The sequence below is a fragment of the Octodon degus genome, unplaced genomic scaffold (assembly GCF_000260255.1).
Source record: "Octodon degus isolate 3935 unplaced genomic scaffold, OctDeg1.0 scaffold00024, whole genome shotgun sequence".
NCBI classification, from domain to species: domain Eukaryota; kingdom Metazoa; phylum Chordata; class Mammalia; order Rodentia; family Octodontidae; genus Octodon; species Octodon degus.
Window position 1 is genome coordinate 17,350,755 of NW_004524600.1, and position 17,030 is coordinate 17,367,784.

At 43.9% G+C, this 17,030-nt stretch overlaps 1 protein-coding gene and 1 long non-coding RNA gene across 2 annotated transcripts in view; one reads left to right on the forward strand and one right to left on the reverse strand.

Moving 5' to 3' along the window:
• The window catches only part of Aig1 (androgen induced 1), a 249,280-nt gene extending 237,696 nt beyond the window's left edge, over positions 1-11,584 (forward strand). Inside the window, exons 5-6 of the mRNA XM_004628549.2 lie at positions 5,505-5,668; positions 11,372-11,584. Coding sequence (XP_004628606.1) covers positions 5,505-5,668; positions 11,372-11,409 — 202 coding nt within the window. The 3' untranslated portion in view covers positions 11,410-11,584. The remainder of the gene's footprint in view (positions 1-5,504; positions 5,669-11,371) is intronic.
• Positions 11,585-12,066: 482 nt separating this feature from the next.
• The window catches only part of LOC111815994, a 14,433-nt gene continuing 9,469 nt past the window's right edge, over positions 12,067-17,030 (reverse strand). The window contains exon 3 of the long non-coding RNA XR_002820551.1: positions 12,067-12,177. This is a non-coding gene — a long non-coding RNA (uncharacterized LOC111815994). The remainder of the gene's footprint in view (positions 12,178-17,030) is intronic.

Consider the following 17,030-nt stretch of genomic DNA (forward strand, 5'->3'; position numbering starts at 1 on the left):
GGCACCTTAAAATTGTACTCTGAAGCGAAATAAATCAGACACAAGCTCAGATGTCATGTAGTTTCTCTTATATAAGAAACCTAAAGTTTAAATACTGTGAAGAGCATCTATCTTTAATAGATCTCAGAACAGGAAGTTAGGTCCTCTGCGGATGGAAAGAGGAGCTAGAGAAGGGAAGCGGTGGGAGAGAGGCGGAAAGCATCGCAATGTGCGGTGAACGTGTACCATCTCCCCGTGATGACTGCGCTCATTTCATGCACAGTAAATATGTACTAATAATCATAGACAGAAGACTAAGTGACAGTGTTCCCAAGAGAGTTTTATGAAATTTTAAAAAGGTATGAACTAGCTGTAGGAGATAGCAGCCCATCAGCCAAATCCAGACCTGTGTGTGTGTGTGTGTGTGTGTGTGTGTGTGTGTGTGTGAGAGAGAGAGAGAGAGAGAGAGAGAGAGAGAGAGAGGAGCTAAGGATCCTTTTACATTTTTAAATGACTGAAAAAAGTCAAAAGAAGATGTGAAAATTATACGAAATTCAGATTTCAGTATCCCTAAAGTGTTCTGTGCCTCTACTTGCTTACCTGTGATCTGAGACTGTGTTTGCTCCACAGTGACAACAGTGACACCAATGAGCCTGAGTTGTCACAGAGTCCATGTGGCGGCCTACAATGCACAATGCTGAGAATCATTTACTCCCTGGTCCTTTGCAGAAAAGATTGGTGGAGCCTAGGTTGAAACCAAATAGTGTGACAAAGGGCATTTTGTTTTTAGATTTTCTTGAGTTATCAGCAAAGTTCCTGTTACATAGTAGGAGTTCAATAAACTGGTGTGAGTGATGTCCCTTTACCCTATTTTTAATGCAGTGGGTCACCTTTGTGTGCATACGTACGCCAGCCTCAAGGGCTGTGGGACGCTGTAGTCAATGTAAGGGAAACAGTTTGTATGCCCGTGAGGCCATGAATAAACAGGGAGGGGGATGGAAAACAATTTCAGGATGAGAAGTGCAGGTATCAGGCATAGTGGCCAGCGCAGATGTCACTGAGAAAGTGACATTTGAGTGCAGCCCTGAAGATTGCAGGCAGCGCTGGGATGTTGGGGCAGGAGGCAGGGGAGAAAAAAGAGGAGGAGGAGGAGGAGGAAAAGGAGGAAGAGGAGGAGGAGGAGGAAGAGGAGGGGGAAGAAGAGGAGGAGCAGGAGGAGGAAGAGGAGGAGGAAGAGGAGTGTCTGGGGCAGGCGAACAGAACTGGGGCCTGGACACAAGAAGTGCTCGGTGTGCTCAGGAAGAGCAGGTTGGTGGGATGGTGGGAGAGGAGCGAGCAGGACGGGGAGGAGCGGGAGTGGAAGTGGACAAAGTGCCAGCAAAGCTGACGCCAGGCCATAGCTACCAGGGCCTCGGGCTTTGCTCCAAGAGAAAGGACAACGGCTGCTTGGTCTGGCTTGCCCAGAATCCAGGTCCTTGAGGCTGCTGCAGTGCAGACAGACTCCAAGAAGGATGGGATGCAGTGAGGGTGAGAGCCAGCGCTGACCTGCGCTCAGGAGGTAGGGGGCGCAAGGTGGGACGCAGGTGTGTCGGGCCTGCGGCTGGCCCCCACATCTGTGGGTTCAGCTGACCACAGATCAGAAGTATCCAAGAAGCAACTCTGTGCTGAATATGTGCAGATTTTTTTGTCACTAAGCACTGCATTGTGAGAACTACTCATAGAGTATGCGTGTTGGCATGAGGCCGTGTCGGTAATCTAACCGGGACTTGAAGCGCATGGAAGATGTGCTTAGGCAAGACACAAGTGCTGCGCCGTATGATCGGAAATGTTTCAGCTGTGGATTTTGGTATTTGCAGGAACACTAGCTCTGATTCCCTTAAGCATACTGAATGATGAGTGTATTTGGAAAGTGATGGAAAGGAGGTATTGGGATGTAGGTTATAAGAAAAAGAATCAAATACAACTCCATGTTTCTTTCCTTCTCTGGTTTGTTTGTTTGTTTGTTTGTCTGTTTGTTTTTTCCTTCTTTCTTTTTCTTAGACAAGATTCTGCTGCGCAGTTCAGGCTAGCCTTGAGTTCTCACTTTGTAGCCCAGGTTGGCCTCGAACTTGTAGCGATCCTCCTGACACAGCTTCCTGAGTGCTAGGATTACAGGCAGGCACCACCACACTTGACTCAGCCTCATCCTTTGTAACCCCATCTCCTGTCAGAGTACTGTAGTGGTCATCAATTTGAGAAGTGAGAGATGTCAGAGATACTTTTACAGTTGAGCAACAAGGAGACAACAGGATGGGGAAGAATCAGTACAGGGGAGATCTTAACATGGAAATATTCCATTAGAAATGTCACTGGACATCCGTGGGGAGATGTATAGTGCATAAATGGATTCAGAATTCTAAAATTCAGAGGAGCAATCCAGGCTGGGAAGGTAAATAGAGAAGTCTTCTAAGGATAGGTAGGATGCAGTTATTGTCATACCTATTTGACATTAGAGGGCCTTGCAACACACATCAAAGGTATATTGCCAAATGCAAATGAAAGTAAAAAAAAATTTTGAAGTAAAATAAAAATAAAAAATAGATGTGTTAGACTTAGCATCAGAGATATCTTAAAAACTACAAAGAAATTTTCATTCTACCAGAAGCAAGTAGAATACCAAGATCTGGTATAAAAAATATATATATAATTAACATTTATAATGAGAATTGCTGGGCTGGCCAGATAGCTCAGCGGAATAAAGCACCTGCTTAGGCAGGCGCAGGGACCTGGGTTCGATCCCTGGGTGTGGTGGTACACACCTATAATCCTAGCACTTGGGAGACTGAAAACAGGAGGATCACTACAAGTCTGATCTGTGTAGTGAGACCCTGTAGATCCTGTACTAAATACATAAAAAAGAAAAAACAATAGAATTGCTCCTTATATATCTAATTTAGGAAACAGTTTTACTGTGAGTCTGATTACAGTTTCAGAAGTTTATTTTGCAGAAATTAATTCTAGCACCATAGCATTAAATTTGGAGATTAATAAGCCACTTGATGCGTACACAACACCTCCTTACATCATTCCAGCACTAGGGAAGCTGAAGCAGGGGGCTCGCTGTGAGTTCGAGGCCAGCCAAGGCTACATAGTGAGTTCAAAGCTAGCCTGGACTACATGCGGAAACCCTGTCTCAAAAAGATAAAAACAAAAAGGTAAGGAAGATAAAACTGTTTGACTTGCGAACAAACAGAATATAGTGTGTGAGTATCCCATAGGATAATTCTAATAAGTTAATGTTAACTGGGCCTCATAAATGCTTCTCTTTCCAAAGAATTTTATTTTTACTCACACGGCCTCCTTCATGCCCTTTCCAGGCTGGCTTGGAGACTCCAGGCATATTTCTTTGCTGTACAGCAGGGCTTCCCAGTCTTTCTTTCATTACTGCCTTCCACAACCAAGGAGCCTCTGTACAGTTTCCCTAACTTGCACCCCATGCAAGCTTCTTATTTTGATAAAATATACCAAAGAAATATTAATCATCTAGCCGTTCGTAGTTGTGCAGTTGTCATTAAAGATGTCTCTATGGGTGTGTAAGCAGCACGACTCCCTGGGCTTATTCTCGTTGCCTCATGTACATGGAATCATACAGTAACTGTACTGTGTCCACTTTGACTTAGCATGATCTCTTCAAAGTTTATCCACATGGTAAGATGTGTAAAATGGCATTCATTTCTGTGGTTGAGTAAAATGTATAACTTCACTTATTCCTTCATCTGTTGCTAGACACTCAGCTTAGCTCAACAGTGACCCTTGGTTTGCAAATATCTGGTACAGTCTCAGCTGTCACTATTTTTTTTAATGTATTTGGTACAAGGTCTCACTATGCAGCTGTCCTGTCCTCAGCCTCCCTAGTGCTGGGATTACAGGTGTACACCACCATGCCTAGTCTCAATGGCCAGCTTGCATGCCTGAGGACAGGGCCAGAATGGCATGTGGTATGGGGGATCGAACCCTGGTCCCTGTGCTTGCATAACCTGCTTTCACTTTTAGATATATACCTAGGCATGGAATTGATGGGCCATGAAATTTTAATGTCACAGGTACATTAAGTATATGTGTTTATAATGCTTATGTGTATTTATGCTATATATTATATATAAAATTTTAGCTGTGGGTACATGGTTTCTATGTTAAAAAGTACAGTTGTTTCACAATATCCAGAATAAATGTTCATCTTCACGGGAGTGGAGTTGCCCTCATCAATAATTCAACCTCCAAAGTAAAGACCTTTAGGATTCCTGCCTCAGAATAAAGTAATACATATCTAATGTGGATGTAGGCACACTGCTAAAGAGTAAAGCAATGGAAAATATGAAAAATAACCGCAGAACACATAAGTATAAAAAGTAATCTTTATTACCAATGGAATAAAGTTATTTTTATTTTATTGGTCATCTCAATTGACAACGATCAACCGTAGAATATTTTGGAAACTAGCTGGTAGCTGTTCTGTCAAGAACTAGCCAGTGCAGCAGCTATTATCGTTCTGGAAAGCAGTAGCAATTGATATTCTTCTCACTGAGGCCAAAATATCTTCGGAACACAAATAGAATGATTCAGAGTCAGTATGTACAATTTTCAAAGTGAAATAAGTGTAGGATCTGAAGATCACAGGAGCAGAAAGGTTGGTATCTGCTAGGTTGGAAGACGCCCGGCATATACTCACCCAGGTCTTATTACACGGTGATTGCCGAATGTTACATGGTTTCATTATGCAAAGAAGAGGTTGAAAGGATTGTATAGGGCTGGACACATAGCTCTGCAGTCTAAGTACCTGCTTGGTAAGCACAAGGACCCGGCTTCAATCCCCTATACCCTATGCCATACGGGGCCCCAAAACCAGGCGTGGTGGAGCACACCTGTAATCCCAGCACTGAGGCGGCTGAGATAGGAGGAGTTCTAACATGCTGCATAGCAAGACCTTGTACTAAATAAATAAATAAATGATTCTTTTTCATTTTTAAAAAGATTGTGTAACAGTATGAAATAACCCAGCAGTTTCAAATACCCGACAAAAATCCTTGCATCTTATCAAAGGCAAGGAGAGACCAAAGACTCACAGGGAGACTAAGAAAACATATCACTCGGTGCAGTGCAGGACCCCCGAGTGGGCCCTAGAACAGAAAATAGACATCAGCAGAAGCGCCGAGGAGCCCTGAGTGAGGCCTACACCTGCTTGCACTGTGCGCCAGGGCGGATTGCTCAGTTTCTGTGACCATTCCCATGTTATGCCAGACATGAACGAGATGTTAGCGGCTGAGTGTGGGCCCCAAAGCAACTCTGCATCCCGTATTTGCACCTCTTCAGTGAGTCAAAAAGCATTTCAGAACAACCTACTTTCTGGTCGCTCCTAAGTGTCAGAAGCAAGCGTGTGACTGGCAGCTGCGGAGGCAGGGCCGGGGCGGGTGCGCTTGGAGGCTTGCGGCTCTGACATCTGCCGCGACACTAACCCCTTCGCTGTCTCCTTTGCGATCCTGCGGCAGGGTGTGCTGGGTGCATCATGTCACCGGCATGTGGGTGTACCCTTTCCTGGAACACATTGGCTCCGGAGCCAGAGTCATCTTCTTCGGGTCGACGACCGTCTTAATGAACTTTCTGTACCTTCTGGGAGAAGTTCTGAACAACTACATCTGGGATACGCAGAGAAGTAAGTATTGCTGCGGGGAATGTAAAACAGGAGAAGCGCTGCCTCGGAGAGCTCTCCTGAGACACTGGCAGCCCCGCAGCTGCCGGCGCGGTGCACCTCTGCGCGGGCTCCCTTCGGAAGTCTCAGTTTTGTAGTGATCATATTAATTTAGGAGCTGCTGGCAGTTTTACCTGAAAGATTTACTACTCATTCAGTCATATGAGCTCGTAAAACATCCAACACTAAGGAGGAAAAAATATGGCTGTAAAATTTTATAGGGAAAAATATAGTGCTAGCAGAAAAGAAGCTTAGAGAGGGTTGCTCGAACAAAATGCAACCATCACTAAAAGGGCTCCAAATTAAACGGGTAAGTTATCAGTATAACCAAACAGTCTCATTAAAAGTCACCCAGATATCCCCTGGCAGTAGTCTCAGGGGGTTCTGCCCCACGTGGTAGGCGTCCAAGCAGTGCAGAATGCTTCAGGCCAGAAGGGCTCCCCAGTGACTGTCCTCCTTAAGGCTGAGAGGTGGCAAACAGAGATGCAAGCAGTGTGTGGTCCTCGCTGCTGCCGCAGCTCTCTTGCCCTGTGATTTCGTTTCTCTTTGGTTCCGTCTATGGCGCAGCCTCCATCTTAGCAAGCGTGTAGTCTGGTCCAAGCCCTTGCAGCCTGCCCCAAGTGTATGTAAGAAAACATAAGCCTTGGAAGGAGGGGAGGGAGCCACAGCGCAGACACACAATGACTGAGTGCTGCATGGAAATACATCTCTCAGCAGGATGGAGGGGGACTGTAAAGAGCTCTGGACACGGTCACAGCCTTCTAGATAGCACCTGTAAGTGGGCTCTGTGCCACTGCCAGTGAGCTCCCCACGTTGTGCTGGCCCCCAGGAACCCAGTGTAACTCACCATAAAGCACAGTGATGACTTAGTCATTGAATCAGACGTTCTCTTGTGTTACCTCTGTTCAGAGGTAATCTTTCTCTTTTAACTCATACAAGTATCTAGTTAACTTACAAAAACCTTTTTTTAAAAAAACAGGTCACTGTCTCACTCTCCTAGCACAGAACATGTATTTGGATTTAAGCTCATATGTTCAGTATAGAAAAGATTTCTGACTGCTTATATCATTTTAATTTACTTGATTTTGATGTCGTTTGGCCATTTTTCTAATACTGCTGTGAGTAGATGAGCTGAAACAGGAGAGAGAAATTTCCAATCTAGATTTTTATAAATACTGCATCTCAGCACCTTTACATAAGGAGCTAAAATGAACAGTTAAAGTTTCTACAAATGGCCTCATCAGTGTAGTTTGTGCTATTCTCCTGCATTACATAGGTAATGTTGAGTAACATTTTAGAGCTCATTTCAAGTATACAGATTAATTTTGTGCATATTTATCTAGAAGATTCAATAGAGACCTATTTTTCTGCCAAGTGGTAATCTTTCCATTTATAATAAAGGTCACTAACCCTGGCCTTCCCACAGATGGTATCCATCAAGGGGTTGTGGAGGGCTTTATCAAAGTAGCTGTCAAGGGCTTTACCTTTTACCAAAAGTAGCTGAGGCCCAGATGTCTTCAGTGATCCACCGAAATAGTTTGGTAGCAGACCCAACATTCTTTCCTCCAGTGTTGGTGATTGAACTCCAAATTCCCAACCTTCTTTTTTGGGTTTCTTTTTTCAGGGGGGCTTTCATTTGAAATAGGAGCTCACTAAATTTCCAAGGCTGGACTCACACGTGAGATCGCCCAGCCTTCGCCTCACAGCGCTGAGGCCACGCACCGCCCAGTAGGAGCTGAAGCCCTCTTCTGCTCAGGACTCCATCCAGTGCTCCTTCTAGTGAACCATCAGAGTGGCCTCCCCTTGTGTCGGGAACCTAGAGCACCGGGATGTCACTCAGAGCCCGAGACTCAGTTTAACAAAATAACAGATGAGACCGACTTGTCAAGGAAACAGGAACCTTCAGGAACCCTTAAAATAGGCTAAGTGAACAAGCAGATACTTGCTTGCAAGAAAGGAAAGTGACTCATGATGACTTTGGGGAAGGGCAGGTTCTAAGGAAACCCCGCAAACTGGGAGGCTTCCACAGTGGGAACTTGTTGGCCATGTAGGCAAAGGCTAGAAGTCCCACAAGGTGTAGAAGACTGGTTCCTTATGAGATATGGGACGAAAACATCTACACCGAGATTCTCCAGGGCTGTAGTTACCGTCCTCATGGCCACCAGCGTTCCCCCTATACATGTGGCCACTCCCCAACTTCCCATTTTATAAGGACACCAACCACATCTGATGACACTGCTTTACAGTTGCAAAGATCTCATCCAAATAAGGCCCTGACGGGCTGGAGAGATGGCTCAGTGGTCTAAAGCACCTACTTGGAACAAGCTTAGCAAAAGCATCAGGGACCGCGGTTCGATCCCCCAGCACCACATGCCAGCCAGCCCCGCCCCCTGGTGGGCTGAGCTGGCCACACACACCTCTCTCTCTCTCTCTCTCTCTCTCTCTCTCTCTCTCTCTCTCTCAAATAAATAAAAAAAATAAATAAAAATAAATAAAAAAAAAAACAAATAAGGCCCTGAGACACTGTGGATTAGAAATTAAACTTATGAATTGTGAGGAGGGCATGGTCCAGCCCATAACACTCCACCCTTTCCCCTTGCAAAATTCACATCTATTGTGCATGCAAAACATATTTGCCCCTCCCCGCTCCCCATTTTTTCAACATCAACTCTTAAATCCAAACATCACATCTTAAAAATGACATGAATCAGGTAGGAGACAGACTCTGGGTCTGATTCATCCTGAAGCAGAATTGCCCACCAGCTGATTGTGAACCTGTGGAACAGCACATGTTACCTGCTTCTGAAACGCAGTGGTGCAGCAGGCGTAGAATACACGCATCTTCCAAAAGGAGAACGGATCCTGGTTTGCTTTTTTTTTTCCATAATTTTATTGAGAAATGAATAGCAATGAGATAGTTTCAAATCAAATTGGTAGGACAGTTTCAATAATTAACACATTGCATACCAACTTCCTAGTGGTTATTTGTTGTACAAGATGCAGACATGATATCCTGTTTAAAAACACTATTAGAACAAATCCCTCTATTCATTAAGAGAATGTAACTATATATCAATCCGACTGGTTCGCTTTTGAGCCTGGTGGTGAGCAGGGAGCACTCCCTTCCGTTTGAAGACTTCAGATAATCCTCTTTGGCTAGAGGTTGTGTTCTGAAGACTGCTGGGGAAAGAGGTGGCCCAGCCTGTACCTCTGGGCCCAGCAGCTCTGCCTCACTGGTCCTGGGCAGAGCTCCACCCTCTGGAACTGAAGGAGACTGAGACTGAGCTGCCTCAGAGCCCCTGCTCTCTGATTCCATGCATTCCCTGTCCTTTACAAGCCATGCTGGCTGTGTTTCTGCTGGTATAAAATTCTCAAAAACTATGTTGACCTTTGTGCAATTCACAGGGCCCAAAGCATTAGAAAAAAGGGCCCTGCACTGGCAAGGAAGAAGGAGCAGTGAGGAACACCCAGAAGGAGCACCCCCTCGCCCCCCGTCGCCCAGCATCCCCAAGTCTGTTTCCACAAGCACAACCTGCATCAGTTCTGTGGCAGGTTTCTTTGTGCTTCCTCTGTGGAAATTATACTTCTGGTTCTTCCAGACATCACTTAAAGCTGTCCACCCCTCCACCACCATACCTCAGAGCTGCCAAACTAAAGAAGTGGGGAGCCATTTCCTCCTCTAGGTCATTGAGCACTCAGGGTTTGTTTGGTTTTTTTTTTTTTGTTTGTTTGTTTTTTGCCATAATTTTATTGATAAACAAATAGCAATGAGACAGTTTCAAAGCAAATCGGTAGGACAGTTTCAATAATTAACACACTACATACATTCTTCTTAGTGGTTAATTGCTGTACAAGATGCGGACTTGATATCCTATTTACAAACACCATTAGAACAAATCATTCTATTCATTAAGAGAATGTAACTATATATCTATCCTAACCACTTTGAATACACAGATACAAAATCGACATTCATCTGTATCCCCTTTTTTTGTTAAGTTCCATTATTTGAATATTATAGGTGTGTAAACTCAGCAAAATATTCTAAAAGAGTCCAGTAGTCCATAATAGTATTGGGTCTTCCGCTTAACTGGCAATGTCAGAAGTTGTTGACTTGAGCCCCTACAGCTCAACATAACAGCATGGCTCTATTTCTTATATTTTGTTTTTATACTTTTCTGCTGGATGGTTGAGACCAAGGTAAAGCAGGACCTATGCAACAAGAGTTGTAGCTTTTGGGTCTGATAAGGTCAGTGAAATCCCCTCAGGATTTATCCTGAGATCCTGTACCTCAGATTGTAGAACTTTTGTCAGTGTCAGCCATGTGGATGAGTCACGGCCATTGCTTGGCCAATGAAGCATTCGGTTTTCCATGAAGATTCCACCACTGCAGCCCATCAGCAGGAGAGCCCTTGGAGGAAATAGATTCCAGATAGAAAATCAAACTCTTACTTGATCCCGTGAATGCTGCAGTGGGAGGTGGGAGGAGGTTTCCTAATTTAAGGTTTAGAATTATGACCCTTTTGGATTGGGCTAAAAGATTATGCTATTGCAAGGCCCAATTTCTGTTTCCAATTTCCTGCTGGTCCAACTGTTTCAGCCCCCACCCTACCCTTGCTCTCCCTTCTCACTGCCCTCCCCACATGCAACCAGCCTGAGACAGACACTGGTTCAAGTGCTAGGAATGAACTCAGGTAAAAGTCCAGTGCTCTGGGAGCTAGCGATTCTATATGAATACTAAAAAAGCCTTCAATGGGGCATTCTGAATTCCTTTGTTGAAAGCTTGCTCTTGAAACAGATGCTCAAGTATACTCTGAGAATTTTGTAAAATTAGAAAATGTTTCACTAGAGACAAAACACAAAGCAGGGAGGGTTTGTCAAGTGGAGCTAACATGCCTAAGAATGACACCAACGCTTCCCTCCCCAGAGAATGAAACACCATTGATGACTCACTGCACAGGACAGGCAGGTGCTTGGCTAGGGACACCCCCGAGGTCTGTGATGGGCTGACCGGAGGACAGTGTGAGCTGAAGTACAAGTGGGAGCGGAGGTGGGTGTAGCTTAGCAGTGAAGTGCTTTCCTAGTGTGCACGAGGCCCTGGGTTTAATCCCCAGAGTTGTAAAAAAAAAAAAAAAAAGTTTTTCAAGAATAAAAATGTGTATGAAAATAAAGTTCTTATAACTAGCTAGCTTCCTATGAAGTTTAAAATTTTTTTAAATAAAAGTAAATTCATGAATAAAAGATGTTTTTAGCTTTTAAGAAATGAATATTTTTTTTTTAAATGAAGTCTGAAAAAAATTAAATAAATAAAAAATTAAAAAATGAAGTCTGTTTGAAAGGCCCAGGCCTCTGGACCCTGTTGCTAGAATCTGGTGAAGAAGTCCTTTGCTGCGGGGTTTCCATGCCAACTCCACAAGCCAAGGGTCACCTTGTGTCCCAGAAGCCCGGGGAACTGCTGTGTTCCAGAAAGAATGTGATGCAAAGAGGGTGGGGATAAGGGTGTTCCCAGGGCAAGCTGCAAATGGCTTTTCCCTCTTAGCTAGCAGTGAGGCGCAGGAGGGGAGATGGGGAAAGTGAAGGAGGGGGTGAGGTTTGGGGCATGGTTTCGGCACACCTGCGTGCAATTTAATTTGACGCTGAAATAAAATGTTTTGCTTTTACTTCTAGGTATGGAAGAAGAGAAGGAGAAGCCTAAGTTGGAATGAGACCAACTATAAAGGAAAGAGCAGGTTTAAGCCACCGTTGGTCTCCTCCTCACTGGGCCTTCACCATTCAGGAGAGAAACCTCAGATGGAAGCTACGGCATCAGCCCTCCCTGCCCCTGAGGACACCCTGATATATAAATATCTATCATGTACAATACACTGGTTTCTAAAATCACCCACATTGTGCTTTAAAGGGTTCTTTCCAAATACACTACTGATAACATCTTAATTTTTATTTTCTAGTTTCATAATTCAATCTTGGGATTTTCATGTTTGCATTCCTAATTCCTTTAGCCAAGGGAGAATGAAATGTGACTGTGTGTCTCGTTGGGAGCCACACAGAAGACAGAAGGACGTTGGGGAGCCAGGCACGGATGTGTTCTGTCCTGATACAGCTGGAGTAACACACGTGGGCCACTCACTTCTAGCCTGAGAGCAGCTGGCTTCGGTGTCCTGATGGTTACAGTTGCCTCCGTGGTCAACATTAGTGAAAATAGCATCAACTTAGTCAAAACACAGACTGTGCTTGGATCTTCTTCTTTTTTTTTTTTTTTTTTTTTTTTTTCTTTTTTTGGTGGAACCGGGCTTTGAACTCAGGCCCTGGTGCTTGCCAGGGAAGCACTTATTCTACTGAGCTATCTCCCCAGCCCATGTGCTTGGATCTTCTGATTTGCCTTTGTGACAGTCTTCCCAGATGCAAACTTGAATAAAGACCAGACAACCCAAACCTAAGTACAGTCCCTCTCAAGAACCTAACATGGGTGTGCTCTTGAAAGTGTGTTTACTGTACCTATTCTTTCTAAAAGTTTCCGATTTTCAAAAGGAATGTTTTAAAATAATTTCAAAAAACTAATTATAAAATCTTGACCATAACTGTTTAATTTTTATTTGTACACGTTCACAGGACATAATGTTTACATTTTTTGTGTGGAGTTGGAACACACCAAGTTCATAACACATCTCCATTCCTTTAACCATTTTTAAATTAGGGAAATATAGTGTTATATGAGTTACAAAATATACTTAATACAAACGTAGAGGTTGGTTGTCCATGGGAAGACAGATTAACCAGTGATATGAAACCATTTACTAGGGTGGGCAAGATAGCTCAGCAGACTAAGTGCCTGTTTAGGCAAGTGCAGGGACAAGGTTTGATCCCTGGCACCACATGCCATGATGGTCACACCACCAGGAATGCTGAGCCGGCCACCAAGTCTGGGTATGGTGGCACATGCCCGTAATCCCAGTGCTGGGGAGGCTGAAAACAAGAGGATCACTGGAAGTCTGAACTGTGTAGTGAGACTGTACCAAATACATTAAAATAAAAACATTTACTTAAGAATTATTATTAAAATTTAATTTGTGATGTACTTTAAGAAATGACTGAAATCTCTCTTTTTTTCCTCTCTCATACACATACTAAGAAAGCCTCATTATTCTCATCAGCTACTGCCGAAGTCCCTGACCCTACCTGAATAGAGGAGAGAGGTTTCTAGGATGGTCCTGGTAATTTACTTACAGATATCCAAAGTAGATATGCTTGCTAGCTTGCTCTTTCTTTTTCTTTCTTTCTTTCTTTCTTTCTTTCTTTCTTTCTTTCTTTCTTTCTTTCTGTCTGTCTGTCTGTCTGTCTTTCTTTCTTTCTTTCTTTCTTTCTTTCTTTCTTTCTTTCTATGTATTTAGAATGGGGTCTCACAACACAGATCGGACTTGTAGTGATTCTCCTGTTTTCAGCCTGTAAAACACAAGGATTACAGGTGCACACCACCAGGCCCAGTCTCAGTTGTGATCTCAGCAGGCCTCAGGGGCAGGGCCAGTACAGCATGGTGGGATCAAGCCCTTAGCCCCTACGTCTGCATAAGCAGGCACTTTCATCTGCTGAGCTATCTGGCTGGCCCTCAAAGTAGATATTACATTAATGGTTAGGAAATGTGTGTGTCTTAGTATATAGTATACATCTGGGTTTTGGTTTGTTTGTTTGTTTTGTCTTTTTTTTTTTTTTTTTTTTTTTTTTTTTTTGGAACCGGGGATTGAACCCAGGCCCTTGTGCTTGCCAGGGAAGCGCTTATTCCACTGAGCCATCTCCCCGGCCTCAACACCGGTTTTAACATTTTATTAAAAATTTCAGCCTAAAGGAGAAAGTTCAACTGATAATTATGTGGAACACATATATATAGGGTGCTATGAAAGAACTGTGGTATAACATTGACATCAGTAAACCTAAAAAGTTTAATTCATGTATTGAAAGAAAAAGATTTTTGGATTCCCTCTCAAAGGAACACCCAATGCTATACTGTATATTTGAAAACTGACACAAAATGAATAATTTTGGAAACTGAGAGCATAAGCAAAAATACACTTAAAATAGTAAACAAAAAGAAGTGTTGTGATTTTAATATGAGGCAGTGTGTGATTTGGGCCAAAGTTCCATATGGTGAATTCACTCTCTCTATATTTTTATGTGCCCCATTTTGGAAAACATGGTTGATGGAAATACAGACTGCATCTAGAAGAAGCACTATATTGGTTCTCTGCTTCATGGAGCAGGAGGAGTAAGTAGAAAAGGTCAGACAAAAAGTTATCAAAACAGAAGCAAAGCAATACCACACCCTTCTAATAATTGGTTCAGTTTGATGGTCCACCATCAGAGACTTAAAAGTACCAAGATTGGTAGATTTTGACTTCTCAGTTAAGTCGTTTCCCCCTAAAATTCAGATGTCAGTGCCCCACACCCTAAGCCCTAGTACGTCAGAAGGTGACCCACTGGGAGACAGAACCTTTCAAGAGGCGATAAAGCTCAAATGAGGCCACTAGGATGGGATCTACACCAGTCCGACTGGTATCTTTATAAGAAGGGGAAATTTTATGGGGCAAAGAGACACCAGTAAGTCTGGAGGAAAGATCAGGTGAGTACCAACCACAAGCCAAGAACAAAAGTTTTAGAGAAACCAAACCTCTGACACCTTACACTAGGGCTTCCAGCCTTGGGAACTGTGTCAAAGTAAACCTCTGTGGGTTAAGCCACCACCAGTCTGTGGCATTTTGTTATGTCAGCCCAAGCAAACCGACATGTCTTGTGTACAAAGACTGATGGCTTCTGGAGAATGATAATGAAGTAACATTAACTCATTTATGTCAATCCTCCAAAGAAGCTGTCTTCCACAGTGAAGTGCATGAGTGTAAGCCCTAGGATACAGCGTGAAACTATTACAACTTTCTTTTGTCCTGAAAAAGAAAACAGCATACAGAACCTTCACTATCTTTAAAAAGCTGTTTCAGTGGTCCATAACAGTGACCTCAACTGTACAATCATTCCATGGGACATCAAGCTTCTGTTACACTGATCAGGTCATGCTCTCGGCAAGGTGCAGAAAGTACCCCCAGATATCTCAGTAAGATACCTTGGTAAGAAAGTACCCCCAGGGGGCAAGGGAGATAGCTCAGTAGGATAAGCGCTTCCCTGGCAAGTGCAAGGGCCTAAATTCAATCCACTAAAAAAAAAAAAAAAGTACGGGTTCCACTAAAAAAAAAAAGTACCCCCAGATACCTCGGTAAGATACCTTGGTAAGATAATGCATGCCAATGTGTCTCATTGTGTTACTTTTTGCTCATTTCTGGGACAAAATACCCAACACCGAAAATTAAGAAAGGAAAGGTTTATGTAGCTCACAGTGGAGGTTTCAGTCCATACTTGTCTGGCTCCAGGGCAGAGCGCAGCAGTCGTGGCGGCAGAGCAGAGCAGAGGAGGAGCAGCAGTCGTGGCGTCTGTCAAGCCTCTCACCCTCCCTTCCATTCAGACTGAAGACTGGGGCTCCGCTGCAAAGATCCAAGCTCCTCCAAAGTGGAGTGGCTGGGAAAATCAAGCTCCTCCGAAGTGGTATGGCTGTGAAGTGATGGGCCAAGGTTCCAATTCCTCCAAGAAAGCTGGGGACTGCTGCGAAGATCTAAGCTCCTCTGAAGTGGTGCAGCTGTGGCAATCAAGTGCCTCCACAGAACTGGCGCATGCAGAAGCCTTCCTCAACCTCTTTCTATATCCTTTTTGTGCTGAGTCACTTGAGGGCGGGCCCTCCCTGTCCTAGGGCAGACCCCCATGCCCCGGAGTGTGAAATGGACACATGGATCCAGCCAAGCTTCCAACATTTCAAGTTGACACAATGTATCAACCACCACACAATGACAGTAGATAACTGGCCCCCTCAAAAACAAAAATCCAGGGCCATCAGCACTTCTAGAGCGCCAATGATCTGAGTGTGACACTCAGATTGCACTCTGAAGTGCAATCCACAGCTTTCATTGTTTGTGCATTACTACTAGAAAAGAGGGACACTGATTAGTGCGTCATGCTGGATTTTGAGGGAAACCCATCACATTGCGTGTGTGATCCTTATCTCGACCACAATTAGAAAAAAATGAATTAGAGCTTTACAAATAAGAAAACAAATTATCACAATTTTCTGTTCATATGATTTTAAACAAATGCACATACAGAAAACCTGCCCTAGTTTTTTCTTACTGCCGGTAAACCACCCCAAAACGTACTGGCTTAGAACAACATTCACTTTGCTAACAAATCCACAGCCTAGGCAGAGCTTAGAAGCAGGTACCTACTAGGGTGACTCGAAGGGCGGGACTAAGTTATTCCCTTGAGACTTGCTGTACTTGAACATCCAGTGACTATGGCTGGATGTGACTGCAACCTTAGCTGCAGTCACAGTGACATGCGCCCTTTCCATGTGACTACTGTGCCTCATCTCATGGGGTGGCTGTCATCTCCATCTCGGCTTTTTTGCAGTGTGGTGGCCTGGCCCCACCGAGTCCAGGGAGAAGGGTTGCTTTTTCACATGACTCAGTATCAGAGACCACACAGTGCCCCTTCTGCTGTGGCCACAGGCCTGCCCAGATTTTAGAGGGAGGCAAACAGCCACCTCCTTGATGATGGAGGAGTATCAGCAGCACATTGTAAACAGAAGGTACAGGGCTAGAGCATTTTGGAGGCTAGATTTGAAAACCACACTCTACCGCACACATCCCAAACAGCAAACTGAAAAGTGACATGAAAAATTGAGATCATTTAATAAAGTAATAGAATTCAAAATTAATATATATTCCATCCCTGGCCCCACATGCTGTGCCATGTGGCACACAGCCTCCCCACAATTAGAAAAAAATGAATGTGCCCCCCCCCGGGGGGGCGCTCTGAGATGGCCACAGACTGGGTGTGGTGGTGCGCACCTGTAATCCCAGCACTTGGGAGGCTGAAAACAGAAGGATCACTACGAGTCCAATCTGTGTAGTGAGACCCTGTAGACCGTGTACTAAGTAATAATAATAAGTAATTTCCATATACACAAATTATGAGAAATAGTGAAACAAATGTTCCATTTGCAGTAGCAGCAAATTTATAAAGAAAATTAAGAAACAAGCAATGCAAAATAAGATCTTAGCAAATAAAACCTATACCACGTTCTTAGCAAATTCAGCAGCATAATTATGCCAAATATAAAGTTATAAATTCAGTGTGAACTAAATAAAAATACAAACTTTTGGTGGCGAGCTTCCTGCTACCCTGCGCCGGCGGGACCAGTCCCAGCCCAGGCGCAGCGTGGGCCAGACCCTCTCCC